The 18,967-nt window shown below is 47.0% G+C and overlaps 1 protein-coding gene across 4 annotated transcripts in view; it reads right to left on the bottom strand.

Moving 5' to 3' along the window:
- The window catches only part of LOC146042249 (cell adhesion molecule CEACAM16-like), a 29,643-nt gene that overhangs the window by 7,967 nt on the left and 2,709 nt on the right, over positions 1 to 18,967 (bottom strand). For 3 of the 4 annotated variants that reach the window (XM_083162173.1, XM_083162175.1, XM_083162172.1), the window contains exons 2-4: positions 16,091 to 16,447; positions 7,844 to 7,967; positions 6,375 to 6,409 (exon numbers count right to left, since the gene is read on the bottom strand). In XM_083162173.1, coding sequence (XP_083018299.1) covers positions 6,375 to 6,409; positions 7,844 to 7,967; positions 16,091 to 16,447 — 516 coding nt within the window. Of the gene's footprint in view, positions 1 to 6,374; positions 6,410 to 7,843; positions 7,968 to 16,090; positions 16,448 to 18,752; positions 18,866 to 18,967 lie in introns of those variants that run through there. The other variant, XM_083162174.1, reaches the window with a different exon arrangement.

Below are 18,967 nucleotides of genomic sequence, written 5' to 3'. Positions count from 1 at the left end.
CCCCCTCATCTCTCCTCACCCGCCCCCCTTCATTTACTGCCCGACTCCTGCTGCAGGTCCTGAAGCACAGTCTTATACAATGCAGGACACCGGCGGACACTTAAAATTCAGCACCAGCTGGTGAGCCAATCATAGTTCATGTACCGGCAGCCTCTCGGATTGGCTAATGGTACACAAACTCTGATTGGCTCAAAAGCCGGTGCAGCATTTAAATTGGCCGCCGGCGTTCTGCATTAAAGAAGTAGGCAGCACAGAGCAGGCAAATGGGGGGGGGGGGGGGGAGACAAAATGAGCTGCCCGGGCCCTGCCAGAGGCCAGGTCCAGGACAGCTGTACCCACAGCACCCCCTTGTCGGTGGCCCTGCAGGGGTGTATGGGTACTGGGAGGGTGCATTGTGATTGGATGCATGGACTTGGGTGTCCAAGGACCATACCTGTATGTACATAATATAGGGAACAATTCCCAGGCGTTCTTTTAGTATTTTAGTTACCTAAAAAAACTATTTTCTAGAAAGCAGATGAAAGAAACCAGATGTGAATCAGGAAGAAATCACCTCAAAGTAATTTCTATTGAACTTCCATCTACATTTCACTTCCTCATCTCTATGGTCTGCACTTCCATAATATCATTATAATAATACACTGTAACCACGTATCCTCCCGACCCTTTAGGTCAGCCACACCTGTGTTTCTCCACGGGACTGCACTGTGGGCCTTATTTATAAATGTAGTCGATGTCGATATTTACAATGTTGAGAGATATTACCGCCCGGCTATGGTCGCAGTCTGCACAAGCCAAGGTACTTTTGCAGTGCCGCTAAGTTTGCAAAGTAGCAAAGACAGACTGGGATTGTTTGGGGAAGTAAGGGATAGTGGCAGCAAAAATGCAGGGGAATTGCAACCGATTACAGTGCGTCCCAGCCTACACCAGCGATCCTTCATGCACAAAACATTGCGCCAGTGTCTCAGATCCCGCAGCCATTCTACTTAGCCAGAGGGTTACTCAGGGACTTGATTATTGAAGGATCTGCAACCACCACTGCTGTGAAATTGTACATAGATGCTTGGATCTGTGAGTCTGCCATTGGGTGTCTGAAAACATACCCAGGTACAGGGACTTCAGTCCTGGGGCCCAAAGTAAGAGAAGGGCCTGGATTGCAGGATCGTGTATAAGAACATGCCAGCTGAGCACAAGCAGGTAGCCACGAAGGGACAGAACCACGGTGGTGGCATGAGTATAGAGCTGGCCATGGGCCAATCGTAACTTGCGGACAATCAGCCAATCAGGAGCTGCAGAATGACATAGCTTGCCGGTGCGCAGCCCAGACCCAATACACACCCGGCCGCTTATCAATAGTAAGTTGTAGGGGCTGCAGGGGAAGCAGAAGGAGAGGCTATAGGCAGGTGTGTGTGTGTGTGTATTTATAATTTTGGGGAAGTGTGTGTGTGTGTGTCTATGCAGGGGCGGATCCAGGATAAAATGACAGGGGGGGCACCATGATAAAAGAGGGTTTAGGTGGGGGAGGGACGGTGTTAGTAGTGCCAGTGTACATGCTAAGAGAGCGGCAGAGAGAGGGTGGGAATGGGATTAAAAATAGGCGCTGGCATTTAAAGTACGCAGGCCCACCATGGCGACAAAAGCGAAGGATGTAGTTGTACGCGCGCCGAAGGCGAGCTCTGGAAAAGGGGTGTGGTCACTCAACAGAGGTGTGTCCTTGAGTGTAGTCTACAACACCATATACAACTTCTACACATTATGCAATAAAATACTAGACCCCTTTCTACTTCCCCCTTACACATGATGCCAAATGGAATGAAACTAAATTCACATAATTCCACATGGATTGAGCCAAAATTCAAATAATGCCACACGGTTTGTGTCAAAATTCACATAATGCCACACGGATTAAGCCAAAATTTACATAATAACACACGGATTTAGCCAAAATTCACATAATGCTAAATGGATTGAGCCAAAATTCACATAATGCCACATAGATTGTGTCAAAATTCACATAATGCCACATGGATTGAGCCAAAATTCACATAATGCCACATGGATTGAGCCAAAATTCACATAATGCCACACAGATTGATCCAAAATTCACTTAATGCCACACAGATTGATCCAAAATTCACTTAATGCCACACGGATTGAGCCAAAATTTACATAATAACACACGGATTGAGCCAAAATTCACATAATGCCAAATGGATTGAGCCAAAATTCACATAATGCAACATGGATTGAGCCAAAATTCACATAATGCCAAATGGATTGAGCCAAAATTCACATAATGCCACACGGATTATGCCAAAATTCACATAATGCCACACGGATTGAGCCAAAATTCACATAATGCCACATATATTGAGCTAAAATTCACATAATGCCACACGGATTGAGCCAGAATTCACATAATGCCACACAGATTAAGCCAAAATTCACAATACGCTTCATAAACAGGGACATTGTCCACCAAAGGCACGCATTAAACATTTACACCATAATGTCCATTACACGTTAAGTTACACGCCATTATGTCCATTATGTATTATGCCAAACACCATAATGCCTATAAAAAATTATGCTACATAAGTGCTGCTTATCTACATCCTCACTGCCAAGGGTTCCATGCTCATTGCCAGAGGTTCCATGCTCGTTGCCATGTGGGATTACATGTTCATTGCCAAGGGGGAATACATGCTCGCGGTAAATGGGGGACAGCCGCCGCCAGGCAGAAGTGATAGCCACTGACAGTGGCAGAGCCTGGCTGTATTCAGAGCACTGCAGGTCCCGGCTATTTGAAATAATACCCCTTTCACACCAGAAAATGCATTCCCAGTTTGGCCCCTTTTACACCAGCCTGCATTTTCTGGTATGAGGGGGAGAGAAAACCACCCCCCCCCCCCCCCCCCCCCTTTAACCAGTTATCTCATTTAACCGGCTATATCTTCAGAAGCAACTGACCCATTTACATGAGTATCATATTGAAGAACTTTTGAGTGGGCTTTGAATGATTTTGGTCCAGTGAAACTGGAACGTTTGGTTCCAGAGTAATCTGCCCTCAAAGAACATGAACAGCCATGAAATTACATTTAAAAAAAAAATCGGTTTACACGCAATATCTCTGGAACCGATTGACCGATATGGACCAGCCTGGTATTATTATTATTATTATAATTTTATTTATAAGGCGCCACAAGTGTTTCGCAGCGCCGTACAAGGGAACAATACAGGGAGACAAAACTTGGCATAACATTGAATAAATAACAAAAATACAGTACAAATAAAGAGCACCACAGTTCAATACACATTACAGCTTAAATGTAAGTAGTGAGGACTCAATCAACATACAACTAGAGGCTTGAGGCCAATGATGGAGATGAGTATGCAGACGAAGATGGTCACTGAGTGTTGGAGTAAAGGAGAGCTGTGAGTGAAATGTGAAGAGAAGTGGGCTTTGACAACAGGAGGGAAGAGGGCCCTACTCGGAGGAGCTTACAATCTAATAGGAAGGGGAGACAGACAGATTACAAGAGGTGCAAGCGAGGGGGTGGTGGTTAGATAGCAGGATGTAAACAGGCAAGGGGTCGGAGAACCAGCTGGTTTATGCAGTGGAAGGGTACGCTTTGATGAATAGGTGAGTTTTCAGTGCCCGTTTGAAGCTTTGCAAGGTCGGGGAGAGTCTAATGGAGCGAGGGAGTGCGTTCCACTGAAGGGGTGCAGCACGGGCAAAGTCCTGTACTCTAGCGTGGGAAGCAGTGATCAGGGTGGAGGAGAGACGACAGTCGTCAGCTGACCGTAGAGGGCGGGAGGGTGTATGAATGGAGATGAGGTTAGAGATATATGGAGCAATGGAATTAGAGATGGCCCTGTATGTGAGTGTGAGGTGTTTGAAGAGGCACCCCTGGGGTGCCTTGGAGGACTTGCAGGGGTGCCCTGGGATGATGGCCCAGGACCAATTCAAGTTATTTATGTCCAATATAATAGTCAAATTGTTGACAAACAGAAGGGAATCCTGTCAATTACCATATAACTGATCCTAAGGATGACATATAAACACAATTTATTTAACTTAATATTTGTTTCTAACTTTCTCAATGAGAAACTTTTAGCCTAGGGGTGCCGCAAAATAATTCTGATGCTACGGGGTGCCGTGATTCAAAAAAGTTTGGGAACCCCTGGTCTATGGGAATGTGTGCTTTCAATGTGTCTATTGGGCAATGTATAGTGGCTAAGGGGAGTATTTGTCAGTCCCGGACCTAATTGTCCGTCCCAGACCCCATCATTTCTGATAGCAGCCCTGCCCAGACGGCTAAAGAATTAGTATATTTACACATACTAGCTGCATACAGGATCAGAGCTGCGATACATGAGTGTACATGTCTGTATCAGATCCTGTGATTACCAACGAGGTCACGCAACCCCACACGTTCCTGTTTTCTGACAAGCAGAACTCAGCGGCTGCCTACTGTTCATACTGTGGGGTAATTATCTGCTGTATTTGTGTCTTCCTATGAAATGCAGTTCAAATGCATAATAATATAAACATACTTTTGAAATCTAGTTTCAGGGAGATTATAGTTGGTAGCAGAATTGGAGGCGTGTCATGCTCCACCCAAAGGGCGTGTCTAGTTCCATATATGGAGAGATTGTGAACATGGCACCTAGAAGCGTGGGTGTGTACTGACACATCTGAGAGGAATCTTTTAAAATGACTTATATCCAAATGTAGATGAGCCCCAAAGCAGTTAGTAAGAGATACTATACTTGGTAAAGTGCTGGGAAATGGCGCTGATGATTCAATGTAAATGTAACTGTCTCTCGTTCCTTTTGTTCCCCAAAAATGCAACAGTGTAATGTGGGCTAGGTGACATGAGGGAGATTGCTAGACTAATGAGGGAGAGAGTTAGATTGCTGCTATTTCAGGGAGTATCCTGCAGAATGCAGGAGGGGAAGTAACTATGATATAACAGTGTAATGTGGGCTAGGTGACATGAGGGAGATTGCTGAACTAATGAGGGAGAGTGGGAGATTGCTTCTATGTCAGGGAGTCTCCTGCAGAATGCAGGAGGGGAAGTAACTATGATATAACAGTGTAATGTGGGCTAGGTTACATGAGGGAGATTGCTAGACTAATGAGGGAGAGAGTTAGATTGCTGCTATTTCAGGGAGTATCCTGCAGAATGCAGGAGGGTAGGCAACTATGAGTACAAAAATAATTCTGCAGACGGAAAAATGCACAATTGTGAAGCCAGAAATATATGATTACAGTAGCTCTGGGGATATTGGGGATTTAGCAGAAGTCTAGAAATAAATCCCTATGTTATAGGAAGGCCATAGAAGCATTTCTTGTTCCGCTATATTATTGCAAAATGTCTGTATTTCCTAGTTATGCCCACAGATGGCGCCCACTCCCCCACTTCTTTAAACTTTTTTTTTTTTTACTCAAACTGTGTCAGTTACAGTGAATGTTCTTTCTAACATTTGAAGCACATGCCTTTTATTCAGCTATGTGTATTTATGTGTAGGCAGGGCTTAAAGTGGGCCGGAACAGGACAGAACTGCATTCTGCCTTCACCAGCCCCATGTTGCCTAACCCTGCTTCTCAATACATGTGGCGGATGGCAGCGGCCATAATAATATAAAGCAGTGATGTCATTGCGTGTCTGTCTCCTTCCAGCCGCAACAAAGAGAGGAGGAGACATTGTGAGCGGGCCTGCCATCAAAAATTGTGGGGCAGGGATTGATAAAATTGGGAGGGCCCCTGCAGTAACACCCCAAACTCATGATTCTCCCCATTCTCCTAATTCATAATTCTCACTCTCTCTCTCTCCATAACAAGCCAGAGTTGCTGCACTTGGCATAACAAAGACTGTACATAGGTAAGTTCTGCCCTGGCAACGAGCATGAAACTCCCTGCCAATGAGCAAGAAACCCCTGGCAACGAGCATGTAGGTAAAAATTATAATGAATGTATAGGGGGCGCCAGAAGACTTTTTGGTGGGGGGGAGCTAATTTGAAGTTACTCCACTGCCTTTTAGAAATCTATGGGGGCTGCAACTGTAATAGGAAGCCCCCGTAATACGACTGGGAAATGCTTACCTTTGCTTTATTTTCGGAAACAGAGGAGGATATTTACTAAGATGACAGTTCTAGTTCACATGTGATGTTGCTATGGGCAACCAGCCAGATTCTATCTATTATCTTCTAGAGGGTGCTAAATAAATAAGAAGTAGATTCTGATTGGTTCCCCATAGCAACATCCCATGTGACATAGAACTCTCTTCTTAGTAAATTCCCCCCAGAATTGCCTGATATAAGCTGTAGGCGCCCATACACTGGCGGCAGAGATGGAGAACGTGACTTACCATTGCTAGCCGGTATCTCCATGTTGTCTGATGGCCTGAAAAAAAAAAATAGTAAACTCATCGCAGATTACATACAGTATACACTGTGCAGGTGGTCAGTGCCGGGACCTTCCAGGGACAAGGTTCCTAAAACCTGGGACTCTCTCTGGAAGCAAAGAAACATTTGGTAACTAAGGGCCTGATTCAGACCTGTCTGCTAGGCTGCATATACTCACAGGTCAGCACCGTCCTGTTGAATGCGCTCCCCTGCTGCCCCACTGCCTGCATCACCTTACTAGCATGCGAGGGGATGTGTACTAGAACGCATCCCCTCGCATGCAGCCGAAGGGGAGAAAAATCATTCGACGGTCACCGATCATCGAATGATTCCCCCCCCCCCCCCCCCCCTGTGCACGAGCAGGCAAAGCCACGCCTGTGCTCCCGGGGAAACAGACCTCCCACCACCAACGAGAATGAATGTGTCTAGATCGGCCACTAAGAAATAAGAAGTTGATAGTGAACAAATGAGTAATGTAAAGTAGAACATAGGCCCTTATTCTGGTTCACTCGCAAAGGCAAATTCCTTCTTAAATGGACAGAACCATGTGCACTTCAGGTGGGGCAGATATAACATGTACAGATAGAATTAGATTTGGGTGGGATTTTACTCAAAGTTAGATCTATATTGCAGTGTAAAAATAAAGCAGTTAGTATTTTCCCTGCACAGAAACAAAATAATACCCCTTTTACACCGCGCAAAACCCGGGTCTTCGATGGGTCAGTCCCAGGACAGCGGCAGTGTAAGTGGGACATGCCGTGTCCCTTTACAGGGGATTTCTACCCAGGTCCTGACCTGGGTAGAACACAGCTAGGACCTGGGTAGAGGGCGGTGTAAATGGGTACGCTGGGTCATCCGACCCGTCTTCCATTTGCATCAATGGGGGACGTACAACCTGTGGACCACAGCGTCTCTGCAGACAGCTATACTCTGAAGACAGCAGCGGTGGCAGCGGACGAGGTGAATGGATGCCTGTGCGCGGCATCTATTCACCTCCCGGACAAGTGCTGGGCGGTGCACGGGGGCTGGGGGCAGCCCAGCAGATTACCTTAGTACTGGGCTTGCCCCAAGCGCAGTGGTCCTGGCGATGGCGATCGTTGCTTGGAGATGATGTCATCTCCAAGCGGTGGCTCAGGAACCACCTGCGCCAGGGGGGGGGGGGGGCGGGGGCGCTAGTGTAAAAGGGACCAAACACCGGGGGCGCTAGTGTAAAAGGGACCAAACACCGGGTCGCACCCGGCTTGAAGCTGGGTCCAAAAACCTGGGTGCGAACTGGCGTTTTGGTGTAAAAGGGGTATAACTCACCCAAATCTAAACCTCTCTGCACATGTTACATCTGCCCCACCGGCAGTGCAGCATGTATTTGTCCATTTGAGGGTCTAGGGTACTCCAGCTGTCTGTTTTGAGACGTGGCAATATGGAGGTTACTTACTTCTTGCGTCGCTTGCGTACAGTGAACAGGTAAGATAATGCCGCAACGAGAGTCACCGCTACCAGAACTGCAACCAAAACCCCTATGATAAGTCCCACATTCGTTTCAGATGGAGGGGCGGTTTCTGTAAAGAAAAAAATGTTTGTATTAAAGTAAATAAAAATGATCATCTCAGGGGACTAATGGGGTATTCAATTAAGGCTGTTTTTTTTCTTGGCTTGTGTAACAAAAAGTGCACTTTGATGTTTTTAGGAGAATTTAGATTCCACTTATTCAATCAATGGTGAATTACTCAACGATTAATGTTTTTTCACTGAAAACAGGACTTTTTCGATGCTGAGTATTCAATTGCCGTTATCTTGGCCTGTTTTTTTTTCAACTTGGTTGAATTCCCCCCTATGAGGTAGCTTATTACAGCATGTTACAACTCCATTTAACAGTCAGGCAATGAGTTTCCCAGTGCTAGCGCACCTGCCATCTGCGGTCTCCTCACACACACTGTTGAGTGCACACTGTGGGGGAAATTCACTAAGATGGGAGTTCTATTTCACATGTGATGTTGCTATGGGCAACGAATCACTTTCTATGTATTATCTTCTAGATGTTGCTAAATATTTATTTATAACCAGTTTCATATATAGCGCACACATGTTCCACAGCACTTTACAGAGAATATTTGAACATTCCCATCCCACCAGTCCCAACCACATGCACACGCACACACATTCTAGGGTTAATTTGTTGGCAGCCAATTAACCTACCAGTATATTATTGGATTGTGGGAGGAAATCGGAGTACCCGGAGGAAACCCACGCAAGTACGGGGAGAATATACAAACTATACATGTTAGGGTCATGGTGGGAATGGAACCCATGACCTCAGCGCTGTGAGGCAGTAATGCTATAACCATTACACCGTCCGTACTGCCCCGTATATATAACACATGGTGGGGATAGAACCCATGACCTCAGTGCTGTGAGGCAGTAATGTAACCATTACACCATCCGTACTGCCCCGTATATATAACACATGGTGGGGATAGAACCCATGACCTCAGTGCTGTGAGGCAGTAATGTAACCATTACACCGTCCGTACTGCCCCGTATATATAACACATGGTGGGGATAGAACCCATGACCTCAGTGCTGTGCGGCAGTAATGCTAACCATTACACCATCCGTGCTGCCCCGTATATATAACACATGGTGGGGATAGAACCCAGGACCTCAGCGCTGTGCGGCAGTAATGCTAACCATTACACCATCCGTACTGCCCCGTATATATAACACATGGTGGGGATAGAACCCAGGACCTCAGCGCTGTGCGGCAGTAATGCTAACCATTACACCATCCGTACTGCCCCGTATATATAACACATGGTGGGGATAGAACCCATGACCTCAGTGCTGTGAGGCAGTAATGTAACCATTACACCATCCGTACTGCCCCGTATATATAACACATGGTGGGGATAGAACCCATGACCTCAGTGCTGTGCGGCAGTAATGCTAACCATTACACCATCCGTGCTGCCCCGTATATATAACACATGGTGGGGATAGAACCCAGGACCTCAGCGCTGTGCGGCAGTAATGTAACCATTACACCATCCGTACTGCCCCGTATATATAACACATGGTGGGGATAGAACCCATGACCTCAGCACTGTGAGGCAGTAATGCTATAACCATTACACCGTCCGTACTGCCCCGTATATATAACACATGGTGGGGATAGAACCCATGACCTCAGTGCTGTGAGGCAGTAATGTAACCATTACACCATCCGTACTGCCCCGTATATATAACACATGGTGGGAATAGATCCCATGACCTCAGTGCTGTGAGGCAGTAATGTAACCATTACACCATCCGTACAGCCCTGTATATATATAACACATGGTGGGGATAGAACCCATGACCTCAGCGCTGTGCGGCAGTAATGCTAACCATTACACCGTCCGTGCTGCCCCGTATATATAACACATGGTGGGGATAGAACCCAGGACCTCAGCGCTGTGCGGCAGTAATGTAACCATTACACCATCCGTACTGCCCCGTATATATAACACATGGTGGGGATAGAACCCATGACCTCAGCACTGTGAGGCAGTAATGCTATAACCATTACACCGTCCGTACTGCCCCGTATATATAACACATGGTGGGGATAGAACCCATGACCTCAGTGCTGTGAGGCAGTAATGTAACCATTACACCATCCGTACTGCCCCGTATATATAACACATGGTGGGAATAGATCCCATGACCTCAGTGCTGTGAGGCAGTAATGTAACCATTACACCATCCGTACAGCCCCGTATATATAACACATGGTGGTGATAGAACCCATGACCTCAGCGCTGTGAGGCAGTAATGCTATAACCATTACACCGACCGTACTGCCCTGTATATATAACACATGGTGGGGATAGAACCCATGACCTCAGTGCTGCGAGGCAGTAATGCTATAACCATTACACCATCCGTACTGCCCTGTATATATAACACATGGTGGGGATAGAACCCATGACCTCAGTGCTGTGCGGCAGTAATGCTAACCATTACACCATCCGTGCTGCCCCGTATATATAACACATGGTGGGGATAGAACCCATGACCTCAGCGCTGTGAGGCAGTAATGCTATAACCATTACACCGTCCGTACTGCCCCGTATATATAACACATGGTGGGGATAGAACCCATGACCTCAGTGCTGTGAGGCAGTAATGCTAACCATTACACCGTCCGTACTGCCCCGTATATATAACACATGGTGGGGATAGAACCCATGACCTCAGCGCTGTGAGACAGTAATGCTAACCACTACACCATCTGTACTACCCCGTATATATAACACATGGTGGGGATACAACCCATGACCTCAGCACTGTGCGGCAGTAATGCTAACCATTACAACGTCCGTACTGCCCTGTATATATAACACATGGTGGGGATAGAACCCATGACCTCAGCGCTGTGAGGTAGTAATGTAACCATTACACCATCCGTACTGCCCCGTATATATAACACATGGTGGGGATAGAACCCATGACCTCAGTGCTGTGAGGCAGTAATATAACCATTGCACCGTCCGTACTGCCCCTTATATATAACACATGGTGGGGATAGAACCCATGACCTCAGCGCTGTGAGGCAGTAATGCTAACCATTACACTGTCCGTACTGCCCTGTATATATAACACATGGTGGGAATAGAACCCATGACCTCAGCACTGTGAGGCAGTAATGTAACCATTACACCGTCCGTGCTGCCCCGTATATATAACACATGGTGGGGATAGAACCCATGACCTCAGCACTGTGAGGCAGTAATGTAACCATTACACCATCCGTACTGCCCCATAAATAAATATATAAATAAGAAGTACTGTAAATACCGATTGGTTGCTATGGGCAACATCCCATCTTAAATAGAACTCTCATCTTAGTAAATACACCCCTATGAATTCTCAGTTTTTCCCAATCCACAACACCAACATTTTCAAGTAGATCTGAGGGCGTAATGCACCATTCAATTTAATGGATAATTTATATAAAGATAAAGAAAATACATATTTATAAATAAAATGTATGTTTGGTAAATTGGTAATTAGTCACAATAAACTACACTAGGACAGGGGTTATAGGGGAACAGAAATGCTGCAGGGAACCATACTTTTATTGCTTTGTATGTACGTGTATGTACAATCAGCTCCTAACTTCCATGTTACAGCCTGGGTTTGAAAAATTACCATTAGGGTCCGTTCCTATGTCAATCACCCGGTGATGCGGTTGCGGGGGGGGGGGGGGGGGGGGGATGTCATAAAAAAACCATTTAATGGTCTTGGAGTGAACCAGAATAATGTCCATGGTCCCACATTCTCAAATAAGATCTGTATGTGTCTATTGTTTACAGTAGCAAAGATACAGTATATACAATTGTTGCAATAGATACATTGTCTATCCAAGCACAATGAACTGTTTACATCAGGGGTTCCCAAACTTTTTAAAATCACGGCACCTAGAGCATCAGAATTTTTTTCACGGCACCCCTAGGGCAAAAGTTTTGGTACTCTTTACTTAGAACGGCGCCCACGATTTTGATCGTGGGCATCGTTAGTAAAAAATCTCGGGCATCTCGGGGATTGAATGCACTAAAAAATCGGGTGCGATGCGACCGACGAGATGCCCGGGATTTCCCATAGGGAACAATGTTAAATGTCTCAATTGACCCAATTTTCCTGTTCAATGCCTCAATTGACCCGATTTTTCCATAGGAAACAATGTTAAATGGGCCACAGAGGCGAAATAGGCACCCTGAAGTGTATAATGGCCACCCGAATTGTTAACGCCACCCCACGATCAACGTCAACCCGAAGCGTGGCGAGCGCAGCGAGCCCGCGAGGGGCGGCGGTACGCGTCCTACGACCTTTTCATACCCCCACTATCCACGTCGGCGTGGAGTTGAGAATAGAAAGTGTGGCGAGCGCAGCGAGCCACCGAGCCCGAAGCTGGCGAGCCCCGCGAGGGGACGCGGACAGCTGTGAAGCCCGCGAGGGGACGCGGATACCTGTGAAGGTATCCGCGTCCCCTCGCGGGGCTCGCTGCGCTCGCCACACTTTCTATTCTCAACTCCACGCCGACGTGGATAGTGGGGGTATGAAAAGGTCGTAGGACGCGTACCGCCCCTCGCGGGCTCGCTGCGCTCGCCACGCTTCGGGTTGACGTTGATCGTGGGGTGGCGTTAACAATTCGGGTGGCCATTATACACTTCAGGGTGCCTATTTGGCCTCAGTGGCCCATTTAACATTGTATCCTATGGAAAAATTGGGTCAATTGAGGCATTGAACAGGAAAATTGGGTCAATTGAGACATTTAACATTGTTCCCTATGGGAAATCTCGGGCATCTCGTCGGTCGCATCGCACCCGATTTTTTTAGTGCATTCAATGCCCGAGATGGCCATGATGGGCGCCCTTCTAAGTTTCTTATTCTGTAAATTGATTTGTATGTCATACATTATTAATATTATTAATGGGTGAGGGACAGAATTAGCTTCTGTTTGTCCACATATTTTATTATTGGCAGCAATGTTTTTGACCATAAATAATTTTAATTGCCTCTAGACCACTAATCCAACGCACCCCTGCAAGTGCCCTGAGGCACCCCAGGGAGCCACGGCACACAGTTTGGGAACCACTGGTTTATAGTATCTGCCAAGTAAATCCAGAGAATAGCGGTTATTTGCTGATTAATAACAATAAGTTAGGCAATACTGCCCTCTGCTGATAATAAAGTACTAATACATGGATTATTTTAGGGAAATTATGTTATTTTGTGCCTCGTTCATTATACAGGGGAAAACAAGGTTTTTGGGGTGTGAATGACCCCAAGCCTTGTGGTGAGCCATGTGTCTCCAGATCTCAGATACAAACACTGGTCTCTCTCCTTTGAGAAGCCAGGAGTGATATGCACCCATTTCCCACCCTCTCCACACCCTCATAATGCCACTGTCTGGCATCCATGCAGGAGCACTGAGCAGAGCCGGTAAAGTATAGGTATGGATGTTGCACAGATTCTAGATAAATAGAAATCTGTGTGCGGTGAGACTCCTATGTCCATCTCTGAATCAGGCCTGCCTAATAAATAACCCTTTTTTATTTGGGAGTGGATCATTAGGTCTACAGTAAGATGGTCGACAAGCATTATGTTGACACCATTAGGTCCACATGCTGAAAGGTCGACATGGGTTTAGGTCGACATGGGGTTAGGTTGACAGGTCATGAGGTCGACATGGGTTTAGGTCGACATGGGTTTGTGTTGACATGTCATTAGGTCGACATGGGTTTAGGTTGACAGGTCACTAGGTCGATACAATCATTAGGTCGACATGGGCAAGGTCAACAGTGAAAAGGTCAACATGGAGTTTTCCACTGTTTTTTTAACAAAATGTTGACACAATCAACATGGACACTGAAACGTATCACCGTGTCTTCACTACGCTCGGCACACTATTTTATTCTCACTCCACGCCCTAGTGGATGGTAGGGCATAAAATAACACCTGTCGGCACATGTTGGCTCCAAAAACAATAAAAAAAATGTCGACCTTTTGACTGTCAACCTTGCCCATGTCGACCTAATGATTGTGTTGACCTAATGACCTGTCGACCTAAAGCCATGTCAACCTAAACCCATGTCAGCGATAGGGGCTGATATCGTTGGGAATATGGTCGCTGGCGACCATATTGCCAGTGATGGGAGTGTGTCCCGGCGATAAATCACCGGGTGCGCGCTCCCGTTTTCAGCCCCGTTCTGATCGCTGGTCACAGGAGCTTGCTCCTGCGACCAGCTGATTACCTCTGCGGCACCGCCGGCAGAGGTTTCTTTTCATCAGCAACCATCCCTGGTCGCCGATGAAAAGGGGACATTGAGCGATATATCGCCCCGTGTGTACGCACCCTTACAATTGTTAATCACCAAGCCATCAGTTAAAGCCTGATGGGGAGACCTACAGTATGGTTTACAACTGGAGAAGAGGACCAGGGCTACGGGAGATGTGCGTGTCCTGTGTTTATTGTGATATTTGTTTTACAGGTGGTACTACAGATACCAAGTGAGCCCTTTAATACCCCAAATGCTGGTACTTTATTTACAATGCTCACATACACATACAAAGCCATCACTCTGACTACACCGACTTATATCTCTGCGCTTATCTAAAAATATACCCCCACCGGATCTCTCCACTCTGCACAAGATCTGCGTCTCTCATCCACACTCATTACTAGAACCCATTCACAATTGCCTCCAAACTTTCAAGCGTTCCCTGAAAACTCACCTCTTCAGGCAAGCCTATCATATTCAGTACCCCCACACAACCACCAGTAGCATTCATATCTAATTGCATCCCATCAGGACTGTCTTGTAATCTGGTGGGACTGCCATGCTATGGAATCCTATCCTTATGTATCCCTCCTATTATCCCTATAGATTGTAAGCTTGCGAGCAGGGCCCTCCTACCTCTATGTCGGTTTGTGTCTACCCAGTTTTTTATCACTGTCGTCTCCAGTTATAAAGTGCAACGGAATCTGCTGCGCTATATAAGATGCCCTAGAAGCCCTACTCCTGTCTCTTCTCCGCAGGCAGCTGCCATTGCCAAAAAGCAGCATCTGACCACTCCCATTTCCTCTCTGCAACTCAGGGCCCCTTCGAGGCATCCTCCCCTCCTTCTTCATACTGCACCATTTTAAATGGCCTCCAGCCATGCCAGCTCCTGCCCCTCTCCCCACACAACAGCACTGTGTGCAGCTGCCTGGCAGCCTTAGCTACTCATAACTCACCCACCAGTCAAGCACCACCAGGCAACATCACCAGACTCCTCCAGTCCTGACTCCTGATTGGTGCACAAGTCACAGCCGCCACCTCAGCTGGGCCCGCTGGCATGCTTCTGTGTATCCCGGCATAGTGTCTGTGTGTCACGGCGCCGCAGCACTGGGACTCCTGGTGTGCGTTTCTGTGTCCCAGCGGTGGTCGATGACCGTCCCTATGTCAGCTCAGTGGTGATAGTCAGCCTCTACCCGGCCGACGGCGCGCTCATTAGCAAATGGTACATTAGATAGCGGTTCTGCAGAACTGGGGTGAACCGGCTGAATCCAATCACTGCCCTGTACCAAGCCACATACAGGAACTTATTCAGGTTTATTTGCAACTGCCGTTCCTTCGCATGGGGACCGCTGTTTTGTTACTGTGCATCCGCATTTCTGCGAATGTGCATGCGCAGGGTGCGTGCACTCACTGCGAATACACGGATTGCTGGGTGCACACACCCAGGAAAGTGGGCGGGGCGGCTCATTAGCATATGTGCACACCCAGCATTTTATGGGCGTTCTCATGAGAATTCTGGGCATTCTCATGCTGATGAGACCATGACGTGGCCGACGGGGGCGGGCAGCTGACATCACCGGTTGTCAGCTGCCCGCCCATTTCCTTCAGAATGTGCACGCATATGTAAGGATGCCTCAGACCACGCTTACATATGCGTGCACATTCCACATCTTTCAATAATCGTCGACCATCAAATGTTGTGGGCGTTCCCCTGCATGCTGCGAATGGGTGTCTATGCAAAACATCCAATCGCAGCCTGTGCAAAGTCGCATCTGAGCAAAACAACCAAAATAACCCCCACAGTGGAGACGCAGCTCATTATTCATCACTGCCTGGCATAGGGGTAACATAATACTCACCATAGACAGTCAGGTTCACATATGCCTGTTCTGCTGGATCCAATGTCTGTATCTTCACTGTGTAATTACCAGTATCTTCTATATGGAGATCTGAGATCAGTAATGAGCCATCAGGGAAAGGTCTGGCCCGAGAGAAGTATAGAAGCCCAGTACCTAGTGGGGAAGGATCAGTAGGAATATATCCGAGGATTTGATACTGAGCATCTGTGTTTGGTCCTTTATACCAAGAGAAAGCTACAATCGTCCCAGTGACCCCAGTAACAGTCAGGGTGACAGATTCCCGGATCACCGGATACTGAGGGCTCAGCTGAATATTGATAGTTCCCCCGGTCAGATCCATCCACAGACTGAGGAGAACTGGAAGAGAAAGCAGTAATGTAATCCCATGTAATGGACACACAAAGTCAGCTAGTACCAAGACTGCCGGTAACACATATATGTTACTTATACTGCAGGATAACATTACACAGGTAACACTGTTCATAAATAAGGACATTTTAGGGGATTTGTACATTTCGGCTGGTATTAGACTTCTATCCTGATATAATTGTGAAGGCATAAAACAGTGACTGGAAGTCACACATTGCATACCTCCCAACATGACCCTCTCCAGGAGGACACCATGCTCTGTTTCTGGACTTCCCTCTTAATGCCATCACCTATTTTAAACAGGCTAATTGATAAGAAAAGTGTTTCACCACAGGTGATGGTGATCACACATTAACAGGGAAGTCCAGGAACAGAGCATTGTGTCCCTCCCCGAGAGGATCATGTTGGGAGGTATGCATTGGGCCTGATTCAGATGTGGACGGAGAGAGCATCGCTGTTGCCTACTTGGACATGCACAGACATGGTAAGGCAGCAGGTACATTCAAAATTAAAGTAAAGATTAAAATTAAAATGATCTCTCTATGGGCCTTATTCTGGTTGGTGCGGTCCGTCCCGAATTTGTTCGGAGCTGACCGAACACCACGCTGTGCGGACATTGTAAGAACAAACGCCCACAGGTCCTCCGCATTCGGACGGACTCACTCTCTAAGAAGAGGGTGTGTTTTCGGACAACAACCAAACCGTGCGTGTGCAGTGGCAACACAAAGATTCTGCATGGTCTAACAGCGTCAGAACGGACGGGAAGCTGCCCGTACGCACCGATGCGGGGTATTTCCGCAAAACTCATGACTGTTATCCAGGGCTTAAAGTGGTCCTGGAGAGGTGGTGGAACTCATCTCCCATGACCACCCAATTCCTCCTCTTCCTCTCCCCCTATTTGGCAGATCCAGGGCCAGTGGTATGGTTTTTGGCATCCACCTGCAAACTATAATGCTTTTCTGTAAGAATTACTGTGCAGGGTCAAGACCTATAGTGTAAGCAGTGTAAGCACCTTTACCGTGGGGAGTTTTAGATCCCTTCTCTCTCTCCCTGCTTTGGAGATTAATATTGTTTGTCCATGAAATACACCACCTGACAGTCTGTACTCTATATTTTTCTTTTTCATATTGTGGAGAGAAATTGCATATCAAAGGAGTAACATCAGACAAAGAACTACAGTGAAAGTCCAGACTGAGACTGCCTTTTCACTTATGAGAGGAGAAGCAGCGCAGTGATTTATATATATTTTTTTCTTTGTTAGATCGAGTACGTAGACCATGCGTGGCACATGCGCATTGCGTTGCCTATGCATGCGCAGACGGCTAAAAAGCGCCCTCCGAAATAATTCGGAACGGACCGCACCAACCAGAATAAGGGCCTATCTCTCTCTCTCTCTCTTTCTCTCTGAAAGATTTTAATGTACAAAAAGATGCCCCTGCACCCACATCACTTCCTAATTTCCATGGGAACACCCACTGTTTTCATGGGCACTGATGCCCCATGCCCCCCGCCCGCACTGGTAGGTGTTAATGGGACAGTAAACTAGCAGCTTATGCACAGAAATGCGCATAAGTAAAACATTGCTCCCCCATCCGAACACGCAGGGGAAAAGAAGCAACAAAAAGCAGGCCCCAAAGCTTGAGGAGCCCTGCAGGTAACTGAATATGCCCCATAGGCTGTGATTTACTGGTTGACCATAGGTCTAGTGGTAAATACCAGACAAAGATATTTCAGTATAGACTTGGGCAGACTTGTACGTTGCTGACTGCAGTGAAGGGACAAGGAGACATATACATTGGTGGCGGTGGGGGGAGAAGCACATGGTGACATACACTCAGGCAGGGTTGCCGACATTATCAGTCTCCTCTCCGGGAGAAGCCCGGAGAGGATATTTCCAGCTGCAGTTTGGGGGCAGGGCTTAAGCGTGACATCATTAAGCCCAGGATGAAAAATACCCCAATTCAGGGATGTCCGTGGAGGGGGCGGGGCTAAAATGACGCAATTGTGGACATTTTAGCTCCTCCCCCTCCTCTAAGACCCACGGATTTCTGCATTTCAATGCAGAGGTCAGGGGGAAGATGCCAAAATCGGGGGGTGGCGTGGGGGTCCCCCAGAATCCGGGAGGGTTGCCCACCTTTCCGGGGGGCCAGGAGGAGGACCCGATATTCAGGATCCTCCCTGCCATTCAGGGAGGGTAGGCAACCCTGCACTCAGGGTAAACTTGGAGACACATATATACAGTAACATTGCTTCTCAGCCATCTATGTTTTTAAAACTATGGTAGTGATTTTACCATTAAATAGTGGCATTCCGAGGTTTGTCGCCATCGAGTGGTAAGAACTCGATGGTGTTCCGATATTTCAGCTGGGTCCCATCCCCAGTCCCATCTCCAGCCAGCCACACTGCATACGCCAATCAAATGAATAGTTTTTCTATCAAATTCTTTTTGATTTATTTATTATTTATTTACAGTTTCTTATACAGCGCAGTATATTCTGTTGAGCTTTA

The sequence above is a fragment of the Crinia signifera genome, chromosome 19 (genome assembly GCF_055691185.1).
Source record: "Crinia signifera chromosome 19, ASM5569118v1, whole genome shotgun sequence".
Lineage (NCBI taxonomy): Eukaryota > Metazoa > Chordata > Amphibia > Anura > Myobatrachidae > Crinia > Crinia signifera.
This window is presented reverse-complemented; position numbering and strand designations above follow the sequence as displayed.